This window comes from Neovison vison, chromosome X (assembly GCF_020171115.1).
Source record: "Neovison vison isolate M4711 chromosome X, ASM_NN_V1, whole genome shotgun sequence".
Classification (NCBI taxonomy): Eukaryota; Metazoa; Chordata; class Mammalia; order Carnivora; family Mustelidae; genus Neogale; species Neogale vison.
Window position 1 is genome coordinate 2,062,863 of NC_058105.1, and position 18,506 is coordinate 2,081,368.

General features: G+C 52.2%; 1 protein-coding gene across 8 annotated transcripts; it reads right to left on the bottom strand.

Annotated features, from left to right (window-relative positions):
- Window positions 1-1,301: 1,301 nt before the first annotated feature.
- Window positions 1,302-18,058, bottom strand: ZNF275 (zinc finger protein 275). Of its 8 annotated transcripts, XM_044234526.1 has the most exons (5): window positions 17,977-18,058; window positions 8,946-9,039; window positions 8,408-8,551; window positions 7,681-7,770; window positions 1,302-7,391 (listed from the first exon to the last, which is right to left on the bottom strand). In XM_044234526.1, exon 5 carries the CDS (start codon window positions 7,360-7,362, stop codon window positions 6,235-6,237), a length of 1,128 nt encoding a protein of 375 aa, XP_044090461.1. In that variant the 5' UTR covers window positions 7,363-7,391; window positions 7,681-7,770; window positions 8,408-8,551; window positions 8,946-9,039; window positions 17,977-18,058; the 3' UTR covers window positions 1,302-6,234. The 8 variants fall into 8 exon arrangements, with proteins under 8 accessions (XP_044090461.1, XP_044090463.1, XP_044090460.1 ...); XM_044234528.1 differs by lacking the exon at window positions 8,946-9,039 and having other exon boundaries at window positions 8,408-8,490; XM_044234525.1 differs by lacking the exon at window positions 8,946-9,039 and having other exon boundaries at window positions 8,408-8,529.
- Window positions 18,059-18,506: the final 448 nt, after the last annotated feature.

Sequence of the window (18,506 nt, forward strand, 5' to 3'; positions counted from 1 at the left end):
CCGGTCTTGGACTTCCCAGCCTCTGTAACTATGAGGTATTGTCTGTTGTCACAGCAGCCTGAACAGACTAGGACAATGTCAGTGGCCACCCCCCACCTAGGTGGGACACGAGCTGGAGAGAAGTGGGCGGGAGCCTGGGCTAGGGCAATGAGGGAGGCCCAGACACTGGCCCGGGAGGTGGGGGTCTGGAGACTGTCAACTCCCGGGTACACAAAAGACTTCTTGGGGGTGCTCAGAGGAGGGTGGTGGGGGAAAAGCGACAGGACTCCAGAAAGGGGGGGAGCGCTAAGAGAGGGGCAGAAAGAACAGTTTCAAACCCCTACTAGAAGCCCACAGGTCCCCTAGAGAGAAGCCCTCAGCTGTCCCCTCCCCTCTGGGCCCAGTATCGGAGGTCCAAACAGACCTGTGGCCTTGGCTTTGCACAGCCGGAGCTTGCCCGAATAGAGCTTTCACGTGTTTTATGGGCAGAGTTCTCAGTGACAAGAACATCATGAAACCAGCAAAGCCAACGAATGGTTCTTTCCACATAGCTGGCTGGCGAGCAGGCGGCTGGGCAAGCAGTGGCGTGGGGCGGTCCCACACCGCCTGCTTAGAAGCTGCATCTGGGGTTGCAAAATAACAGGCAGGCTGATGAGAATTGGGCCTTGGAGCCAAGACAACACAGGCCTTTTCAAAATCCTGTTCCTCGCTGTTGTAGCACATCATGGCCTATGGGGTCCCAACCCAACACGCCTGGGGACCCTCTGGGCTTGTCCTTCTGGGACTGGGCAGCTGGCTGAGCAGCTGAGCCTCGTTTGTGTCTGGGAGGGTCAGGAAGCCAGGGGCCTGTCCTCACTGCCTGCCTTTTTGAGAAAACAATCATTAGAAAGAGGGCCAGCCACTGGCAAGAGGACTGACCTCCCCACTCCCACCCTCACCTAGCCCAGAGAGGCTGGCTGATCCTCAAGGTCCAGAAGCCACTTCTGTCACTCTCTTCCTGGTCCCCAGGGGAGGAGCTCAGGATCCAGGCTGGTTCTGCTCCCACCTGGAATTCAGACTCGGGGGAGAGCAAGCCGTAGCCAGGGTGGGAGAAGGAACTTGGCTGAAGGACAGGACTCTTTTGCCAAGGGGCAGCTCAAATTTCCAGGGAAGCCAGCCCTCTCTCATCAGGGCACCTCCTGTCCCCTCCAGGCATCTGGTAAGGGGGTGGGGGGTGGGCACAAGGTAACACCAGGAGGGGGCAAGAACTTCAGAGCCTGGAGAAAGGAGCAAGGGAAGAGCTGTTAACCCAAACTTTGACAAAATAAGTCAAGGCACACCAATGCCATTTAACATATATTTATTGAAATCTACTCGATGCAAGGCACTGTGCTAGATCTGGTAGGGGAATAGACATGAAGGGTCACCCCTGTCTTATAAGAGCTCACAATCTAACGGGCAGGGAGGCAGGTGGGGAGGGCGAAGCTCTAGTGCAAGGCTGATTATAGTAAGTGCCATAAAACAGACAAGTTAGGAGACCAGCGCGAACAACTGAAATGTGGACCGGGGCAGACGCGGCTACCATTCTTAGATACGCAAAGAACACTGAAGGCCAAGTTAAAAGAGACCATTTTTAGTTTTGAAGGTAAACACTTAAACTGATACAATGAGAAGAAGTACAGAATGTAAGTATACTAGTAATAGAGAAATTCTCAAATCCCCGATCTGACAGGTTCTCCGGAAGTTGACTTAAACTCATTTCATGGGACAAATAGGGGATCCTGTACGGATGCCTGGACAGAAAGGCATTGGTCAAACTCACTGAGACCAAAAGGCATAGATTTTTACCCATCTGAGTGAACAGAAGACAGTACCACATTTAAACGGGTGTTGACGACAGTCAGGTGGGACTTGGGCCAGGAACTTGAGCCGGTAGAACAGGAGGAAAACCAGCCACGTGATTCTTAGGAAGCAGCCAAGTGGTAAAAGGCAACTGACTCTTGACGGATGACAGAAAGCAGAGACCCACTCAAGCTGGCTCAGGTCAAGGGAGCCTAAGGTGGAGACACAAACGGACTGATGGGGGCAGCTGCCAGAAATCCAAGTACATGTGCCCAGACTCCTGTGGGGTGCTGGAGTGGAAGCAGCTCTGGAGTGCTTGGCAGGAGCCCACAGATCTTCAAGCTGATGCCACCCATGGGGTCAACTCCTCTAAATACCGTGTGGCTCCCACTTTCTTCCAACACCAACTAGAAACTTCTCTCTCATTTCTCTTGTTCGCACTTCACAGACAGAGAACCTGAAAGGCCCAGCCTGTCGCCTCCAGACAGCTCTGGTTGCTGCCCTGAGTCAAGTGTTTGGCTCTGGTTCAATGAATGTGGCCTGGGGTGCAGGGTGAGGGTCCCAGGGCACGCGACAAGGCTGAAGCCCCGGGCCCATGGAATACCAGTACTGCGACTGCGTGGGGCTCGCTCTGGAAATGCAGAAGTGGGTGCGACACAGCTAATCAACACAGTTCATCTTAATAAGCAGCAAAAATGGTAAACAACAACTTTCATTTAAAAATTTCAGCAAGTATTCAAAACTTTAATAAAAGCAATGGAAAGTTTCTTTCAGAATATAAGAAAAGGTTAGATCTCCAATGAGAGTCAGCGTTCTATGTAACCCAACTGCTCTTCATTTCCCTTGCAAAAGGGATGTGTGTGATTAGAAAGAAAAAACGAAATGAGGTAGATACACAAATGCATAGACGAGCACACACTATAGGAAGCTTGATCACATCTTGCATATGACAGCGCAGTACACCTACGGAATCCAAGGAAATCCACCCCCGAGTCAATAGAGGCAAAAATGGAGCTGGGTGACACTACAGGACACACGTTAAAGCCACAGACTGCTTGTGCTGGAGAGAGCACGGACGTCACCCGCAAACACAGTGACAGAAAAGATGCGGTCTTTAGTGTTAACTCTAGGAGAGGGTCTGTTTCAGAGAAAATGCGAGAACTGAGAATGGAAGAAGTCAGGAGGGTGTGACGGGATGCCAGGGCGCCGCGTCCCGGAGGGGGAGGAACGGAGCAGTGGCGACAACGCGGGGCTCTGAGCTACCAACACTGTATCTGGATCCTTCAGAGACGCTGATGCATGGCTAGCGAACGAGCAAGAGGTGGCCGAGCACTTCCGGCGGATGTTGCCCGACTTGCCCCCTGTGAATGTCAAGTTCCTTACCGAAGACGGTTGTGTCGACCATGTCCTGACAACTTGCAAAGAGCAAATGGATGCAGAAGGAAGCAGTGATTTCAGACACAGTTCCACAACTGTGAGAACTGAGGCCACAGGGCACGAGGCGCAGCTGTGTAACAAGTGCCGGGGGGTCAGGACGGAGACGTCACAGAGAGCCACTGTTGTGGCCTGGGGGCCGTTCCAGACGACCTTCTGGCTAAGGTCACAGGGGTCACCAGGGGACCCCGCTTTCCAGGATGGGGGCCCGAGAAGCCCCTCCAGGTGTGCTTGTTGGGAAGCTCGGTCTTGGCGGGCCCATCGGGAAGCGCTGACCTCCTCTCTGGGCCCGCTAGTGGCTCCCCCGGCCTGGGCACAGCTGTTGGCAAGTCACACCACAGCCCCGGTGTGGCTGGCTTCTACCTGTAGGGTCCGCAGGCCACTGGAGGCCAGGTTTCTGGCCAGCCCTTGCTGCTATTACTCCTGGGGGAGGCTGTTGCGAGTAACAGCCCAGCCCCAGGATGACCAGCTTCCATTTCTTTGCCACACGGGCCATCAGAAGGGCACCATCGCCCTCTGAACCCTTGTTTTATTGCCCCTCCTGGGCAGGGCCGCTGAGAGTCACAGCCCGGGCCTGTGGCGCCAGCTTCTGTCATCACGATGCACAGGGCATCAGAGGGGCACACGGCTCTTCTCTGAGCCTCTGCTCTGAGCTCCTCTTAGCTATAGCTGCAGGAGGTTAACATCAGAACACGTGGGTGAATTTCCCCCTAGCTGCCCAAAGCAAAAGCCACCAGACCGACCTCTTTCTAGTTGCAGAGTCACTCCTTGGGAGGAGGACGCAATCAACGTGACAGCATCAGTCAAGGGAGTCTTCTCATGTTCGAGGAGATGTGTCTCGTGTGGCTCTGCTGCTCAGGCAGTGAATCCATGCCAGGCATGGCCAAAGCTCCCAGGAGCTTGACGGACAGCCAGCTGCAGCCAAGACCACATCTGGACTAGCCCATTGATCTAGTTTAAGCCCAGGCCTGCTGCTGACAGGCCGGGCTATACTGAGGAACAGTCAGAATGTTCTGGCCAATCCGAGATGGAAGTTTCTCTTGCGTGTCTGTGTGGCCAGGCTGGATAGTCTAGTCCCACTCACAGAGACGCACCGAGTCTGCATCTTGGATGAGGAGAGAGCCTGCTTCTCTGGCCCCTTCCCATCCAGCCTGCCCACCTGGCGCATCCACCTTCCAGTGGGGCAGGGCTTTCGACTTTTCATTTGTAATCAGAATTCCAGAAGAAAACATCATCATATCAAAGTACTGAAGCAATGGAAGTTACGGCTTAACGGACGACGGTGAGTGCTCGGGTTTGTAAAACCTAAAACTCGCAGGACCAAAGTGTAATAAAACTGCTACCAAGAGCAAAGCAATCAAAATGGAAAAGAGATCATCACAATCGCTCTAGAACGAACAGCTGTATAAAGTCAATATATCCAAAGGTAACTTGATAACTGGTCAAAGGAGATGAACGTACAATCTGCATGCAAGAAAACAGGAACACGATTTAAGTCACCACACAAGAGAAATAAAATGAGACTAGGAGTCAGGAGGCCTGGGTCCATCCCCAGTTCCGGTACTAATGAGCCATAGAATGCCAGTGGTAATTATGGCGATGTCAGCAGATGACCTTCACTGAGTGTGCACCTTCGGACCAGGCGTGGCGTCACGGTTCTCATGATAACCTTAGGAGGTAGTCCTGTGATCTCCCCTGTTTTACGGAGCCCAGAACGGAGGGCTGGCTGCGTGGGGAGAGAGGCTATCACTCCCAAAAAAGAGGCATCATCTTATACTTGAGTCCTTGAGACGCCCCTGTTATGGGCGTGCTCTCTTAGCTACTTGAGCTTGAACAGAACGTGCTGCTGGAGGACAAGACCTATCAACCCGAAACGGACCCCAGCTGATGCTAGTTTTGGATGCACGGGGAAGTCACCAGAATGATGTGGTTGAAGAAAAATGGACGCAAAAGCAATGGGACCCAGATTCAGTACTTGTTCCTGGGAGAATGACCCCGTAACGACAAGTTCTAGATGCTTCCAAAAAGTTTTTTAAAAGTCATTTGAAAAAGCCGAACCCGTTAAGTGATGATGCTGTAGAGCTATAGGACAAATCGAGGAAAAAAAAAAAAGCAGAACAAAATAACCACAAATGTCCTAATGTAATGAGAACATGTATTTATGGCTTGGGAGGCGGTTTATAGTGAGAGCCTCGTGCAGGGATTGTCACAGTGCTGCATGGGGTACAGCTTAGACGTACGGAAGTTGTGGGAGATGCTTCCGAACTGTTGGATGACTGGAAAGGGGCGACGAGGTTGGTGAAGATGTTGAGGTCAGAGATGCATGTGAGAATTTAGAATAAAATGATCTTGCGTAGCGGTGTGAGGGAAAAAAGGAGTATTCTCTAAATTAATATATTATTCTATGTAATATGTGATTTACAGTATGTATGTATAGCTGAATTAATAAATTAAATATTATAAGACATCTGAGTGTTCTATCTACATCCCTAAAAATTTATAAATTCAAGTAGGCCAAACAACTGTGGGGCGCTGTCTTGTCTCCAGGAAAGCGGGGGTCATGTTATGTTGAGGCCGTCGAGGACTAGTTCTGTGCCTCGCTGTGGGGGCGAGGCGGAGCAGCCCGGCGTAGGGGACCTACAACCCCCTTTCGGCGACACCTGCACGTCGCTCTTGTCTCCTTCTTAGTTCCGAGGCCCGTGGATTCCTTGAAGGTACTCGATGCCAGTCATACTAGTCCAAATAAATTAGAATGTCCTAGAAGCTACTCTCCATAGGCAAGATGGGAAACGTGTACACTTAGAAATTGCTGGTGACAGTATAAATTGGATCCGACCTTTCTGACGAGAAAATAGATAAGCGCTACAAAAGTGTTCATCTCCTTTGACTCCGCCCTCCCCCTCTCGGGGACTGGGCCCCCCGGGCTGCCACCGCTGCCGCCGCCACCGCCCGCCGGGGGGGCGGCCGAGGGGCTCGGGGCTGGGGGTGGGGGGCGCTCCTCTAGTCGCGGTGGCTCGGCTGGTGCTTCTGCAGCGCCGACCGCCTCTTGAACACGCGGCCACACTCGCCGCACTCGCAGCGCCGCGCTCCGCTGTGGGTCCTGCGGTGGCGACTCAGGCCCGAGCTCCGGCGGAAGGCCTTGCCGCACTTGTCGCACTCGTACGGCTTGAGTCCGCTGTGGATGCGCCGGTGCTTGATGAGGTCGGACGGCCCGCGGAAGGCCTTGCCGCAGTCGCCGCAGCCGTACGGCCGCTCGCCCGTGTGGATGCGCTGGTGCTCCAGCAGGCTGGAGCTCTGGCGGAAGGCCTTGCCGCACTGGCCGCACTCGTACGGCTTCTCGCCGGTGTGGATGCGCCGGTGCTTGGTGAGCTCCGAGCTCCTCCGGAAGAGCTTGCCGCAGTGCGGGCAGCCGTACGGCTTGGCGCCGCTGTGGATGCGCTGGTGCTCCGCCAGGCCGTTGACGCCGCGGAACGACTTGCCGCAGTCGTCGCAGTCGAAGGGCAGGTGGCCCGTGTGCGCGCGCTGGTGCTTGAGCAGCTCCTGGCGATCCGGGAAGTCGCGGCCGCACGCCTTGCAGGCGAACGGCTTCTCGGCCGTGTGCAGCTTCTGGTGACGGAACAGGTGCGTGCTCACCTTGAACGAGCGGCCGCACTCCTCGCAGTCGAAGGGCTTCTCCCGGCTGTGCACGCGCAGGTGCTGGCTGAGGCCCGCGTTCTTCTTGAACCTCTTCCCACATTCCTCGCACTCGAAGGGCTTCGCCTCCCTCTCCGCCGGCCCCCGTGGCTCTGCGGCCTCTTCCAGGGCGCGGCTGGGGCCCGGCTGCGGCTCGGCAGCCACGTGGCTCTTGCGGTGCTCGTTGAACTCGGAGACCCCCCGGAAGACGCTCCCGCAATCGCCGCACTCCCAGCCCTTCTCCTCGCTGTGAATCCTCTGGTGCTGCACCAGGAGGACCTTGAGCCGAAAGGCATCCCCACACTCCTTACAGGAGAAGTGATGCTCTATAGGCAGGTCCTGAGGGCTGCCCCCCCGACCCCCAGCGTCCCTGTTCTGCTTGACCTCGGGGCTGGGCTCGCCGGCCTGCGGGGAGCTGCTGGAGGCCATCTCCTGCGGCTGCGCTTCTTCGCCCATCGCCCGCCGCTCGCGCGCCCAGATGCCTCCTGAGAGGAGAAGGATGAGGTTACTCTCCTTTGTCGGCCACCCCTTTCCTGTGCAGGCGGCTGCTGACCGCAGGGCCCGGGGCGGCTGCGGCACAACGACTGCGCGCGTCCAACCAGAAGCCGGGACTGCGGATGAAAGGGGCAGCAAGGCCTCACCGCCGCACCGAAATGGCCCAGGACGGCTCCCCTTCGGGCTGGAGAAGCAGCCACAGCCCCTCCCCAGAGGCTCAGCTGGGTCCCCCCCACCCACCGCCAAATTTTTCACTTTTCAGATTTCTTTCTCACTCACCAGAACACTACTTCGCTCCGTCTGCACTAAGGGATGGGGCTGATACCAGCGTCGGGGCCGGACACCAGGTAGGATTCAGAACAGGAACTCCTGCGCGTGGAAAAGGAAAAACGGTTTGGCTGGCGGCCGGAAATGCCATCAGAACACAGCCGAAATGCGGCAGGGCCTTCAAAGATGAAACCCTTTTGGGATGCCGGGGTGGCTCAGTTGGTTGGACGACTGCCTTCGGCTCAGGTCATGATCCCGGAGTCCTGGGATCGAGTCCCGCATCGGGCTCCCAGCTCCATGGGGAGTCTGCTTCTCCCTCTGACCTTCTCCTCGCTCATGCTCTCTCTCACTGTCTCTCTCTCAAATAAATAAATAAAAATCTTAAAAAAAAAAAAAGATGAAACCCTTTCAAGCCACAAAGTAGAGCCTGGTTGTGCCCTCCGGCAAGCCACGCATCCATTCCCGATGCCTTCCCCGAGGGCTGGCTCCCTCCAGGCAACACAGAGGCAGACCCTGGGCCCATCGGATGGAGCACCAGATGGCCATCCCGAAGAGCAGATCCTCCCTTTCTCCCGGTTCACACTCCTCGGTGTGAACCTGGTCCTGTGCTATAACTCCCAAGCCTAACCCGCAGCGGACTCCTGTCTTAGCAACCCTCCCACCTCACATGTGCAGCCCCTGAGACAGAAGAGGCGCACGTGGCTGTGGGGAAGCTGGCGCAAGGGCTGGGACATCTTACCCCCGGAGGTCGTGTTCCTCTAATGTGCCAGCGTCCTCCGCTCAGCATCCAGCCTGGGCCACGTCGTCAAATGTCACTGAAGCCTGAAAGAACTCCCGGGATAAGTACTCCTCCTGTCCATTCTAGAATGAGGTGGGAGCAGTGCTAGTAACAGCATGGGATATGAGGTGAGGGTCTGGACTGGGTGTGCATCACTAGCACAGAGATCTAACACAAGCCTCAGGAAGTCCTGGAAAGAGAATCTGACCAAGCATCAGAAACCTGGGCCATGGCCCGGGCCTCCCACTGTCTTCCCAAGGGACTTCGGTTCAATCACTTTCCTGGACTGAAATGCGGCTCCCCCACCAGCATAATGGGAATTACAACCCCAGCAGGCATCCGTTTCTTGGTAGACTCAGGCAGAAAGCAAAGGTAGGAAAGGCAGAAGCTGGAGTTCAGGTCCTTTAGTGTGTCATGCTGGGAAAAGAGGTAGAGGCCACAGCCAAAACCAGGGAGCAGTGACAGATTCCTAAGGCAGGCAGAGGGAAGCACAGCTCACCTGGGCCTCAAGCGTCTCAGGAAGGCCTGCCAGAACCTGGTTTCCTGGGCTCCATCCTGGGGGAGGGCAAGGCCCGGGGAGGGGGCAGGCAAAGCTAAGGAAAGTGAGAAGAGCCATGAGTGACAGCGGCCCTGCTTTTGGGTCCCCCAGGACAAGACTAGTGATTTCCTTTCCCCTAGTTTTGTATCTCATTCAGTCTTCTCTTGCACAGGAGCAGAGTGACAAGCCAGAGCACACAACTGCAACACTGGGGGACACAGACGGCAAAGAGTTAATACAGGCAGGCTAGACGGAACCCGGACAAGACAAATGAATGTTGGCCCAGGAACAGCCCGGAGAAGACAGACACAGATGGAGAGCCAACGGTAGCGAGACAGGCTCTCTGGGACAGGCCGGCCGCAGGCCTCCTCACAGCCAGCCTCAGAGAGGTCAGGGCTCACACTGCATCAGAAGGAAGTGTCCCCAAAACAATATCAGAAGAAGACCTAAGTGAGAAGATAGATGAGATCTTCCCCACTTTGGAAGGGCAACAAGAAAGACTGGGCCACTGGAGCGAAGAGAGGCAATGGAAGAGTGGGATCCTGGTTTCACTGTCCAGAAGCGAGGCCTTTTAAAGGCCTTACCCCACACAATGCAAACGATGAAGCCGGTGCCTGTGAAGCAGACGCAGACAAGAAGGTTTCTGAGAAATGTCGGACCAAATGGAAAGGTGAACAAAACAAGTAGAAAAAGAAGCCTCAAAGACAAGATCTTCAAACACCACATTGCTAAATAAAAGATCTGAACGATATGTTCAGATTTACCTTTTTCTTCCAGATTGCAAAATATGCAAAATGTTGTGATTATATTACCACAAATGTGTGTGTATCAGAGGCCTCCACTTCAGCCAATACAAACAGGAACACAGCTTCTGTTCTGATGTCAGGTCAATTCTGCTCAATTCACAATTAAGTGAGAAGGAGGCATTTTTTACACTAGCTCAAGGAGTAGAAGGCCCAGACATTCCAGAAACACTTTTACGTAAAATTGGGTATTATAATTGAGAGGGACGGATGGACACTTCTACTTCTGGCCAGGATATTGGAACAAAGAACAATGTCCTGCTGTAAACAAGTATCAAACTGGACAGAAGCAATTTGAAACAAGTTTTCAGATACTGGGCAGCAGGAAGTGCAGGATCATCATCCCGAGAGAAGAGAAACAACTGCGATGAGCCTTATCATTGCCCTGGCTCTGCCTGGAGGCCATGTCCAGACTGAGCATGCAGGGCAGGGGGCCTCCAATAGAGCTTGGTGGCTTCATCAAGACACAGACTAGCATTCATGACAGCTGATGCAGCTAGAAGTTGCAGAGAAGAGTGCCAGAAAGGAGGGAGTGAGGCAGAAAAAAGGAGCTCCAAAAAATCAGCACAGTGCTCCCCTTGGGTCTTTCCTAACTCCCAAGCCATGGTACATAATAAAACTCCCAAAGACTAGGAAAGGAAGGGCCCAGAGGCTTTAAGCTGAATGATTCCCAACCAATCAGAGTAGAGTCCTCAGTGATGCCTGGGACCATTCAGTAGAGAATCAGAGGGGCTGTGCCTCAGTAGTAGCACTGACCGTCTCCTGGAGCCACAGCTACCCTGAACGTGCTCTAGAAAAGCTTAAGAATAGGCCTTGATGTGATGAAGCTGTTCCACAAATAACTATGCCCTCAAAGGAAGTCCAACCCTCTTCAAAGTGAAGTAACAGACTCTAGCCGCTCAGCAATATCATCTGGAATGCCAAGAAGCAGGAAAATCAGGTCAACGGACGTAACTCAAAAGTGATGACTGGCAGGACTTACAGACAAGGACAACAGCTAGTTTAACTCTGTACAAGACTGAGAGAACAGAAACACAATGGAAAAAAATGAACGATATAAACAAGATACAAATGGGGCTTCTGGAGGTGAAAACTGTAACAGTTAAAATGAAAATTTCACTGGATGTGATTAGCAGCAGATTAGACACTGACCCTTGTCCCCCCCAAAAGATTAAAAAACTCGAGGATACAGCAACAGAAACTATCCCAAATGAAGATCAAAATGAAAAGGAAAAAGATATTTAAAAAACAGCGTCAGTGACCTGGATATAACAGAAAATCACCGAACACATATGAAACTGGAATCTGAAAAGAAGAGGAAAAGGGGAGAGGATAAAAATGTAGTTGAAGAAATACAACTAATACAACAATACAATACAAATACAACAATACCCTAATTTGATGAAAACTAGCTCCAAGAAGCCCAGCCAACCCCTATCAAGACTAAACAAACCAACAACAAAACCAAAAAGCCACATGTGCACACCAAAACACGTCATAATAAAATTGCTGAACACTAGTGATAAAGAGAAAATCCTACAGCAGCAGGGTGTGTGTGTGGGGGGTCATGTTCTATAGAGAAGCTCAATGATAAGAGTAACTGTGGACTTCTTATCAGAAAATGTGCAAGCTCCAAACAACTGAATGACATTTTTAAAGTGCTAAAGGGAAAAAACCCCGTCAACCTACAATTCTATATTCAGGGGAAATACCCTTCAAAAATGAGGGCAATATAAAAACTTTCTTCAGACAAAAAGAATTGGTCACGAGCAGACCTGTACTATGAGACACATTAAAGAAAGTTCTTCAGGTGAAGGAAAATGATACCAGATGGAAACTTGGATCGACGCAAAGGAATGAAGAACATCAGAAATGTAAAAACACTTTTACCCCCTTTATTTTTAAATCTTTTAAAAAATAACTGACCATTTAAAGGAAAAATAATAAGGTACTGTGGGATTTATACCATACATATAAGTAAAATGTATGATTTAGTGTTTTAGGAAGCCCTCTGAGACTCTGATACATGCTAATAAGCCAGGAGTGGAGATAAAATACAATTCTAAAAAATAATCCAAAAGAGTAAAGCAACAAAGGAAAAAGAACAGAGAGGATAAACAGAAACAAATAGCAAGATGGCAAACTTAAGTCCAACTACATGGATAACTAAGTTAAATGTAAATGGAGTAAACACTTCAGCTGAAAAGCAGGGATTACTAGACTTCATTAAAAAAACAATACTCAACTCTATGCCATCTGTAAGAAGCTTTAAATATAAAAACTTTGAATGTAAAGACATAGATAGGTGAAAAGTAAAAGCATGGAAAACAATATACTATAGGACGAAACAATCCCACTGTCAAAAATAAGAGAAGGAGAGGGTGAATGATGAATGTGGCTCAGAGGGCTGGAGACCTTACTAAAGAGTCCTAGAACTCAGAGCAGGAAGAAAACTGAAGAGCTTAAACATAAAATCAACAAGTGGTAGAAAACAAGAAAAGAAAAAGAAATAAAAATGAAAAAAAAATCAACAGGTGGCTAAAATAGATGACACACAGATTACAAAAATGCAAATCCTTTAAAGAAGACGGAGACAGACAGTAACTGTTCACTAAAAAATCCAAAGAGAGTAGGAACGGAGAGAGAACAGCCAACTACATACTTGCAATTCAGGGGAATAAAGGAGTAAACGGAGTGACTTGTTGCTGAACTAAGCACACCTCTACCGTAATGTGTGCCTCACTGGGGTAGAGTCTGGATTTAGAAAGGTCTTCTGCTTTCTGTTCTAGTACCATGTGAATTTTTAGTAACCGAGCTGCATTTCTTTGGTAATCAGAAAAGAGTAATAATTTTAAAAGATTTGGGTAGACTTTAGATAAGACAGCCTTATGGGAATGTGTGGGCAGTCCCAGAAAGCTCAGAGATAGGAAGGACCATGGGGTTGGGACTTCCTGGGCTCCTCTCCGCAGGCTCTTGGTGCCATCACGGGTGTGAGCAGAAGGGCCTCCTTTAGTCTCAACATCCACAGAAGCCCCAAGCCCGTCTTTAGCCCACTGCCCAGTACAGGTGCTTCCCTGGTGTGTGAGTGACACCCCCGGTGCCCAGCAGCTATGCCCTCTGTGGCCCACTGTCAGCTGGGTAGGGCCCCTCTGAGCACTTGGGAGTGTTCCTGGTGTACATCTGAGGTCTGGTTTGACTTTGGCTTCCGATACAAAACAAACTGGTCCTTACACGTGAATCCTTACACAATTCATTACGAAAACTCACTTCCACTGACGTGGAGGTTTTGCTGCCACGTGGAACCGGCAGAACATCTCACACTTACCTTCTGGAAAACATGGCCCTTTACAACCTTGTCTCACTGTCCTCAAGCCAGAGACCCGAGGCCTTAGCCCCTTACAAAGACCCCAGCCTGACCCACCTGGCCCGAATCCTGCACCCCACATCTCAGTCATTCTTTCCAGACACCCTGGCATTCGTTCTGTCCCAACTATGCCAAGGTGATGCCCCCTCAGGGCTCTGAACGTGCCACAGGCGGTTCCTTCTAAGAATTCAGACCTCAATCAAGTGTCATCTCCTCAAAGTGTCTTTGCTCTCGAGCCCAATCACCGTTTACTCCTAATACTTCTCACTACCTAACAATCATCCTCAAATGAAACTGTTTTTACCTGACTCCCCAGGAGAAAGGTCACCTCCCACAGGATACAGACCTTCTCTTTCCTGGCCCCGAATCCCCAGCATCTGCAGGAGCTCCTGGCATCAAGTGGACATGGGATAAGCCGTGGGGGGAGGGGAGTGTTAATGGGAGCAAACCTCTAGTTACAGAGCACCTTCTAGGTGTTTCGTCCTGTGCTTCTCCCTTCTCATAATTTAATCACCGAGACCAATAATTCTCACGGCCTCCATTGCACACAGAAGTAAGTTATGGACTCAAGAGGTTAAGTAACTTGCCTAAGGTCCAGCTCCCAAGATTTAAGACTTTCCGAGCCACACCAAAGAAAGGCAACAGGCTGTTATTGAATGTCCTCAGAGCCTGATGGTTTATATGGACTCAGGCGACTGGCTTTAAATCATCCTATCGATATCCTATCATTCTCTCTCTCTCTCTCTCTCTCTCTCACTCGCACAAAGTTCTTCCAAGCCACCCATGTTTAATTGAGCACATGCTCCTCAAGTGTTCTATTTAATTGAGCAGAGCCTATCAAAGTGTTTTCACTTAATTGGAATGATTAACTGTTGAAATCCTGCAGCTCCAACCCCCATGTGAATTATTAATTATGCTTTCCCGTGTAGCAACAGGAGTGGCCCTTCCCGTAGCAGGCTTGCCCAGGAGACGTAACCTGCAAGAACTTCAGGTCAGCACACGCACTCCTAGTGTGCACGGACGCACAGTGGTCATCGAGAAAGTGCTCACAAAAACAGATGGAGCCCCTTTCACCAAAGTAGCTAAATTCTGTATGATGAAATACACATTAACCCCCACTGCAGTTAAAAGTAAAATTATCACCAATCCTGAAGATCATGTGATTGCTCAGAAGCCATGCTATAGGGCTGCTCTACTTTGAAATGGGGGAACGAACCTGGAAAAGATGCTGGATGCTGTGACAAAAATGACAAGTACAGATGTCCACTGCCTTCCGAAAGTGGAGCTGCAGGGTCAAGGTCAAAGCAATTCCAGGAAGAATATGAAAACCACAGGAATGCACCTGATGGGTACAGAGGATGCTGCAGACCTTGACTGGAAGGCACTTTCATTCACCCAAATCTCATGAGGTGCGCGCCTACCCCCACCTGGGAAATGGCAGTCGGGAGAAAAAGTCGGGAAAACAAATCTCTGCCTCTTAATTGAATGACATTAGGCTCCTTCTTTCCGTGGGCTCTGAAGTGTTGTCTAAGGCCTATCCACTCCCGGAGAGCGAGGCCCCCTGCCAACGGTGGATCACAGACCCCTCCCCAGACCGAGCGAAGTGCCACGGACACCGTGGCTGCTCGATGAATACTGGGAGACCCTCTGGACGCGGACCCCCTGCCTGACAATCCGAAAAATCATGCATTCTACAACATGAGAGCTCAGGGGAGTGCAGAAATAATCCTGCCCATGTGCTTTGGATGGCAACGTAAATTTTAATCTACTTACTTAAATCAAATTTTCTGTATAGAATCAGAAACATTAAGAGAACCGAAATAACCATTCCACTTTGATATGAAAGAACAGAAATTAAGAGCAGAATTCAATGGAGACAAAAAAAAACAACCCATGTCAAAAAAAGTAGTGAATAATTAAGTGTCTTTTGGTTGCGTTGGAGCTCAGAATCCCTCCTCAGAATGTGCTAGTGAAGTCTGCATCTGAGTGGGCAGATCCCCCTGCCCCATCAGTGGGGCAGGGGAGCGGCAGCAAGACCACCCAAACTAGATCTATCTAGCAGCTTCCAGAAACTTCTAAGGGATGCCAGAAATACCTGGACTCCCTGGAACATCTAAATAAGGACCTGTAGCAGAATGTCCTCAGGCCCTGGAAGACAATAGGTAGCTCATGGTGTTCAGTTCAGTTCTGGGCCAGAGCAAAAATGCCCTGGAGCGTGTCTTTATAGGCCAGACAAGAGACCTTACTCTCCAGCATCTAATTCAGATGGGTGCCTGTGGCTTTCTGTCCCGTGCAAACGATCACCTAGATTCCCAGTTCTCCTCACCAGGTGACTGTCCTCCTTTGAGTCCTGCTGCTTAGACTGAGAACTGTCTCTGGGCAAAGACGGTTCAGCGACGCTGACATACATGAAAATACAAGCGTGTCCAGAAAGGAAAGGATATTTCCCACCATCTTGCATCCTTACCCGTGGGGCCTTCTGACAGCATGACCAGCTTTAAGGCCAGCAGACATGGTCTGTCAACTCCTAGACTTATCAAAAGAGACATGCAAGGATGGCTCATTGTGTCTCAGGCCGATTCTGAGTTGTAAAGTCAGGCGGGTAAGGTCCCACCTGTTGGGACTGAAATAATTCAGGGGGACAGAAGCAGACTTGGGGGCACCTTCCAGGAACATGTCTCTTTGGGTCATGTGTGCTTGACCGGAGGACGGGCGGGGGGACAACACACACTGCCAAAAATTCCAATCCAACCCAGCCAGGCAAGGCCAGGATGCTGACCCAAGCCTCTGGACTGGAGCTGACATTGGCCTTCATGTGCTCTCAGCGTGTCTCACCAGGAAATGGCCACCAAGGCCTTAAAGGGAGAGGGCCAAACCTGTATTGTGCAAATATGCTGCTGCCAAAAGTGGCAGAATCCTAAAGGGCCAAGGAAGGGTGTTTCACCAGGAAAGTCTGTTTCTCTTGGGATGTTTGTGTCTGTGTGTGTCTTTTTCCATGTGCGTGGGTGGGAGGCATCTGTCTCCATCTTCCCCAGTTCTCCTCTCTTACTTCACTTGGGCACCTGTCCCTCTCTGTTTAGGTTTCCGTTTTCTTTCCCTTCTATAAAAAGCCAGAAGGTAGACCAGAAGGGGATTTTGTAGTGTTTGTTGTACTTAACTGAGAAAAGGTTTATGCTCCTCCTTTCCCAAGAAGGCGCATGGCATCTTACTAAAAACCAACATAAATTATAAGTATAGGTTCATTTAGGTTACAGTGCCCTGGATATGGGATGGGCTCTACAGATATGAGGGGCTGCTCATCTGGGGATCCCAGGCAGGTTAGGATCCGGGCTGGATCAGTGTGCTACAATCCTGGCTTGGGGTTTGCTAAGAGCTCAAGGGGCAGAGTAGGAGGTGCGGGTGGGGCCAAGGAATCTGCATTTGCAACCAGCACTTTGAGGACTGGAATGCAGACCTGTGCCTTGTCAGTACTGGGCCCATCTAGAATATGGAGACTTCCTCACCACCAGCCCTCGGCAGACAGGATTCAGGCCTGTGACCTTCCAGTGTGGGATCCCCTGTGCTGACTGTCAGACTTCTGGGAAGAGAATTCACACTTTCTAGTGATTTTTCCAAGGGGCCTCACCCAAAGAAGGCTGCAAGTCACTGTTCAGTAGGGTTCTGAACACAGATCCAGGGACATTTTTGGGGGAACGGACTGGACTGTACCAGGTACTGTGCAAGCTGCTTCTACTTAAAGGCTCAATGGGGGAGGGACGATGGGGAATGGGGTGAGGCAGCATTAGTACCCAGAGGGGGTGCTGTTCTGGCAATATCGTCTGAAATCCTTTGGTAAAGGAAAAATGTCGGGTCTGAGGTTTAAGAGAAAATATTTCACTGACCAAGGAGACTGGGGGGGCTGGCAGCCAGGCTAGGCCAACGCTGGCTGGAGGGCGTCAGTTGGAACAGGGTGGGACCTCTGGGAAGAGGGCCAGGATTGGGGGGGGTTGTTTGAAAGGGACCATGGGCTTTGGGCGGCAGGCAAGTGTGTGTTTGTGGGGGTAGCATGGAAAAAGACATGTAATTAATTACCCAAATATAGACTAGAGGCAGCAAAGGAGTGTAAGGGGGAGGCACAGGAGCAGGAGATGGTGGCCCCCAGAAGGGCGACAGAAAAAGCCCTGTTCCAGACCTAGAGCCTTGAGCTCATCTTCACCCAGCAAGCGCTGCCCCCTTGCGCTCCCTCACAGCTCTTGGGCTCTGGGCTATCCCTCCTTCCCTCCCCACCAACCTGAGGCTCAACCTCTATCCAGAAGGAAAGGAGAGACCCCATGAGCAGGAACCGTCTCCAGCTCATCCACCCAGCGGTTCTGACTGCGGCTCGGCCCTTCCTCCAGAGCGGGAGAAAAGCCCTTTAACCTTTCCAACGCCCCCTCTCCCTCAGCCTCTGTTGCGCTCGGGGCTGGCGTCCCCTCCTTCCCAGAATGACCAGTTCCCAGCGGCTCCCCCAAGGCAGCGTAGGCCTCTGCACATCCGCGATTCCCGCCCCTGACCGCCGCCCCCCGCCCGCCGCAAGAAGGCCTTCAGGCCTCCTCGTACCCGCCATCTGGGACTCGTCCTTCACTTTGGATGGCCTCAGGGCTGAGCAGCTTCCTGCGGGCCCAGAGACGCCCCCCCCAGAACGCTTGGCCTCCAGCCACCGCACACTCTGCGGAACACTCACCCTAGCCCCGCGCACTCTCCCAGGCCGCCCCCCCCGCGCATCCTTCCGTGGTCCAAACGATCAGCCCAATCCCGCACACCCTCCCGCGCCCTCGGCACATCCTCCCGTGGCCCTCATGCTCACCCCGGCCCCGCGGCTGCCGATGCGCTGCCCTCGGCGGAGCGGCGGTGGAGCGGCGCTGGCGCGGCCCAGGCAGGCCCGGCGTGGCAGGAAACGCCACGGAGCCGCCAGCGCCCGCCTGAGCCCCAGCAGCCCCGCGGCGCGTTTCCGGAGCCGCGGGCGCCGCCGGGGGTAGTGGGGGAGCAAGGCCCCGCCCCGGCCCCGGCCCCGCCCGGCCAGCCAGCCCCAATTGGCCTGGAGAGGGGGCGGGGCGGGAAGGGGGCGGGGCTGAGGCCGGGGGGAGGGTCAGGCGCGACCGCGGGGGATCTGCGCGTGCGGGCCAGAAGCCTAGCGGAGCGGGGCGGATTGGGATGAACGGACGAATGAATGAATGAACAAACGAAAGGATGAATGAATGAATGAGCGAATGAACCAATTAGCCCATGAAGGAATGGAAAGAACTGCGCCCCCTCGGGCGCCTTCTGGACGGGAGTGAGGGTGGGGGATGGGAACAGAAAGGAAAGCAGAGCAAAGCCAGCTCTCACGGGAGGGGT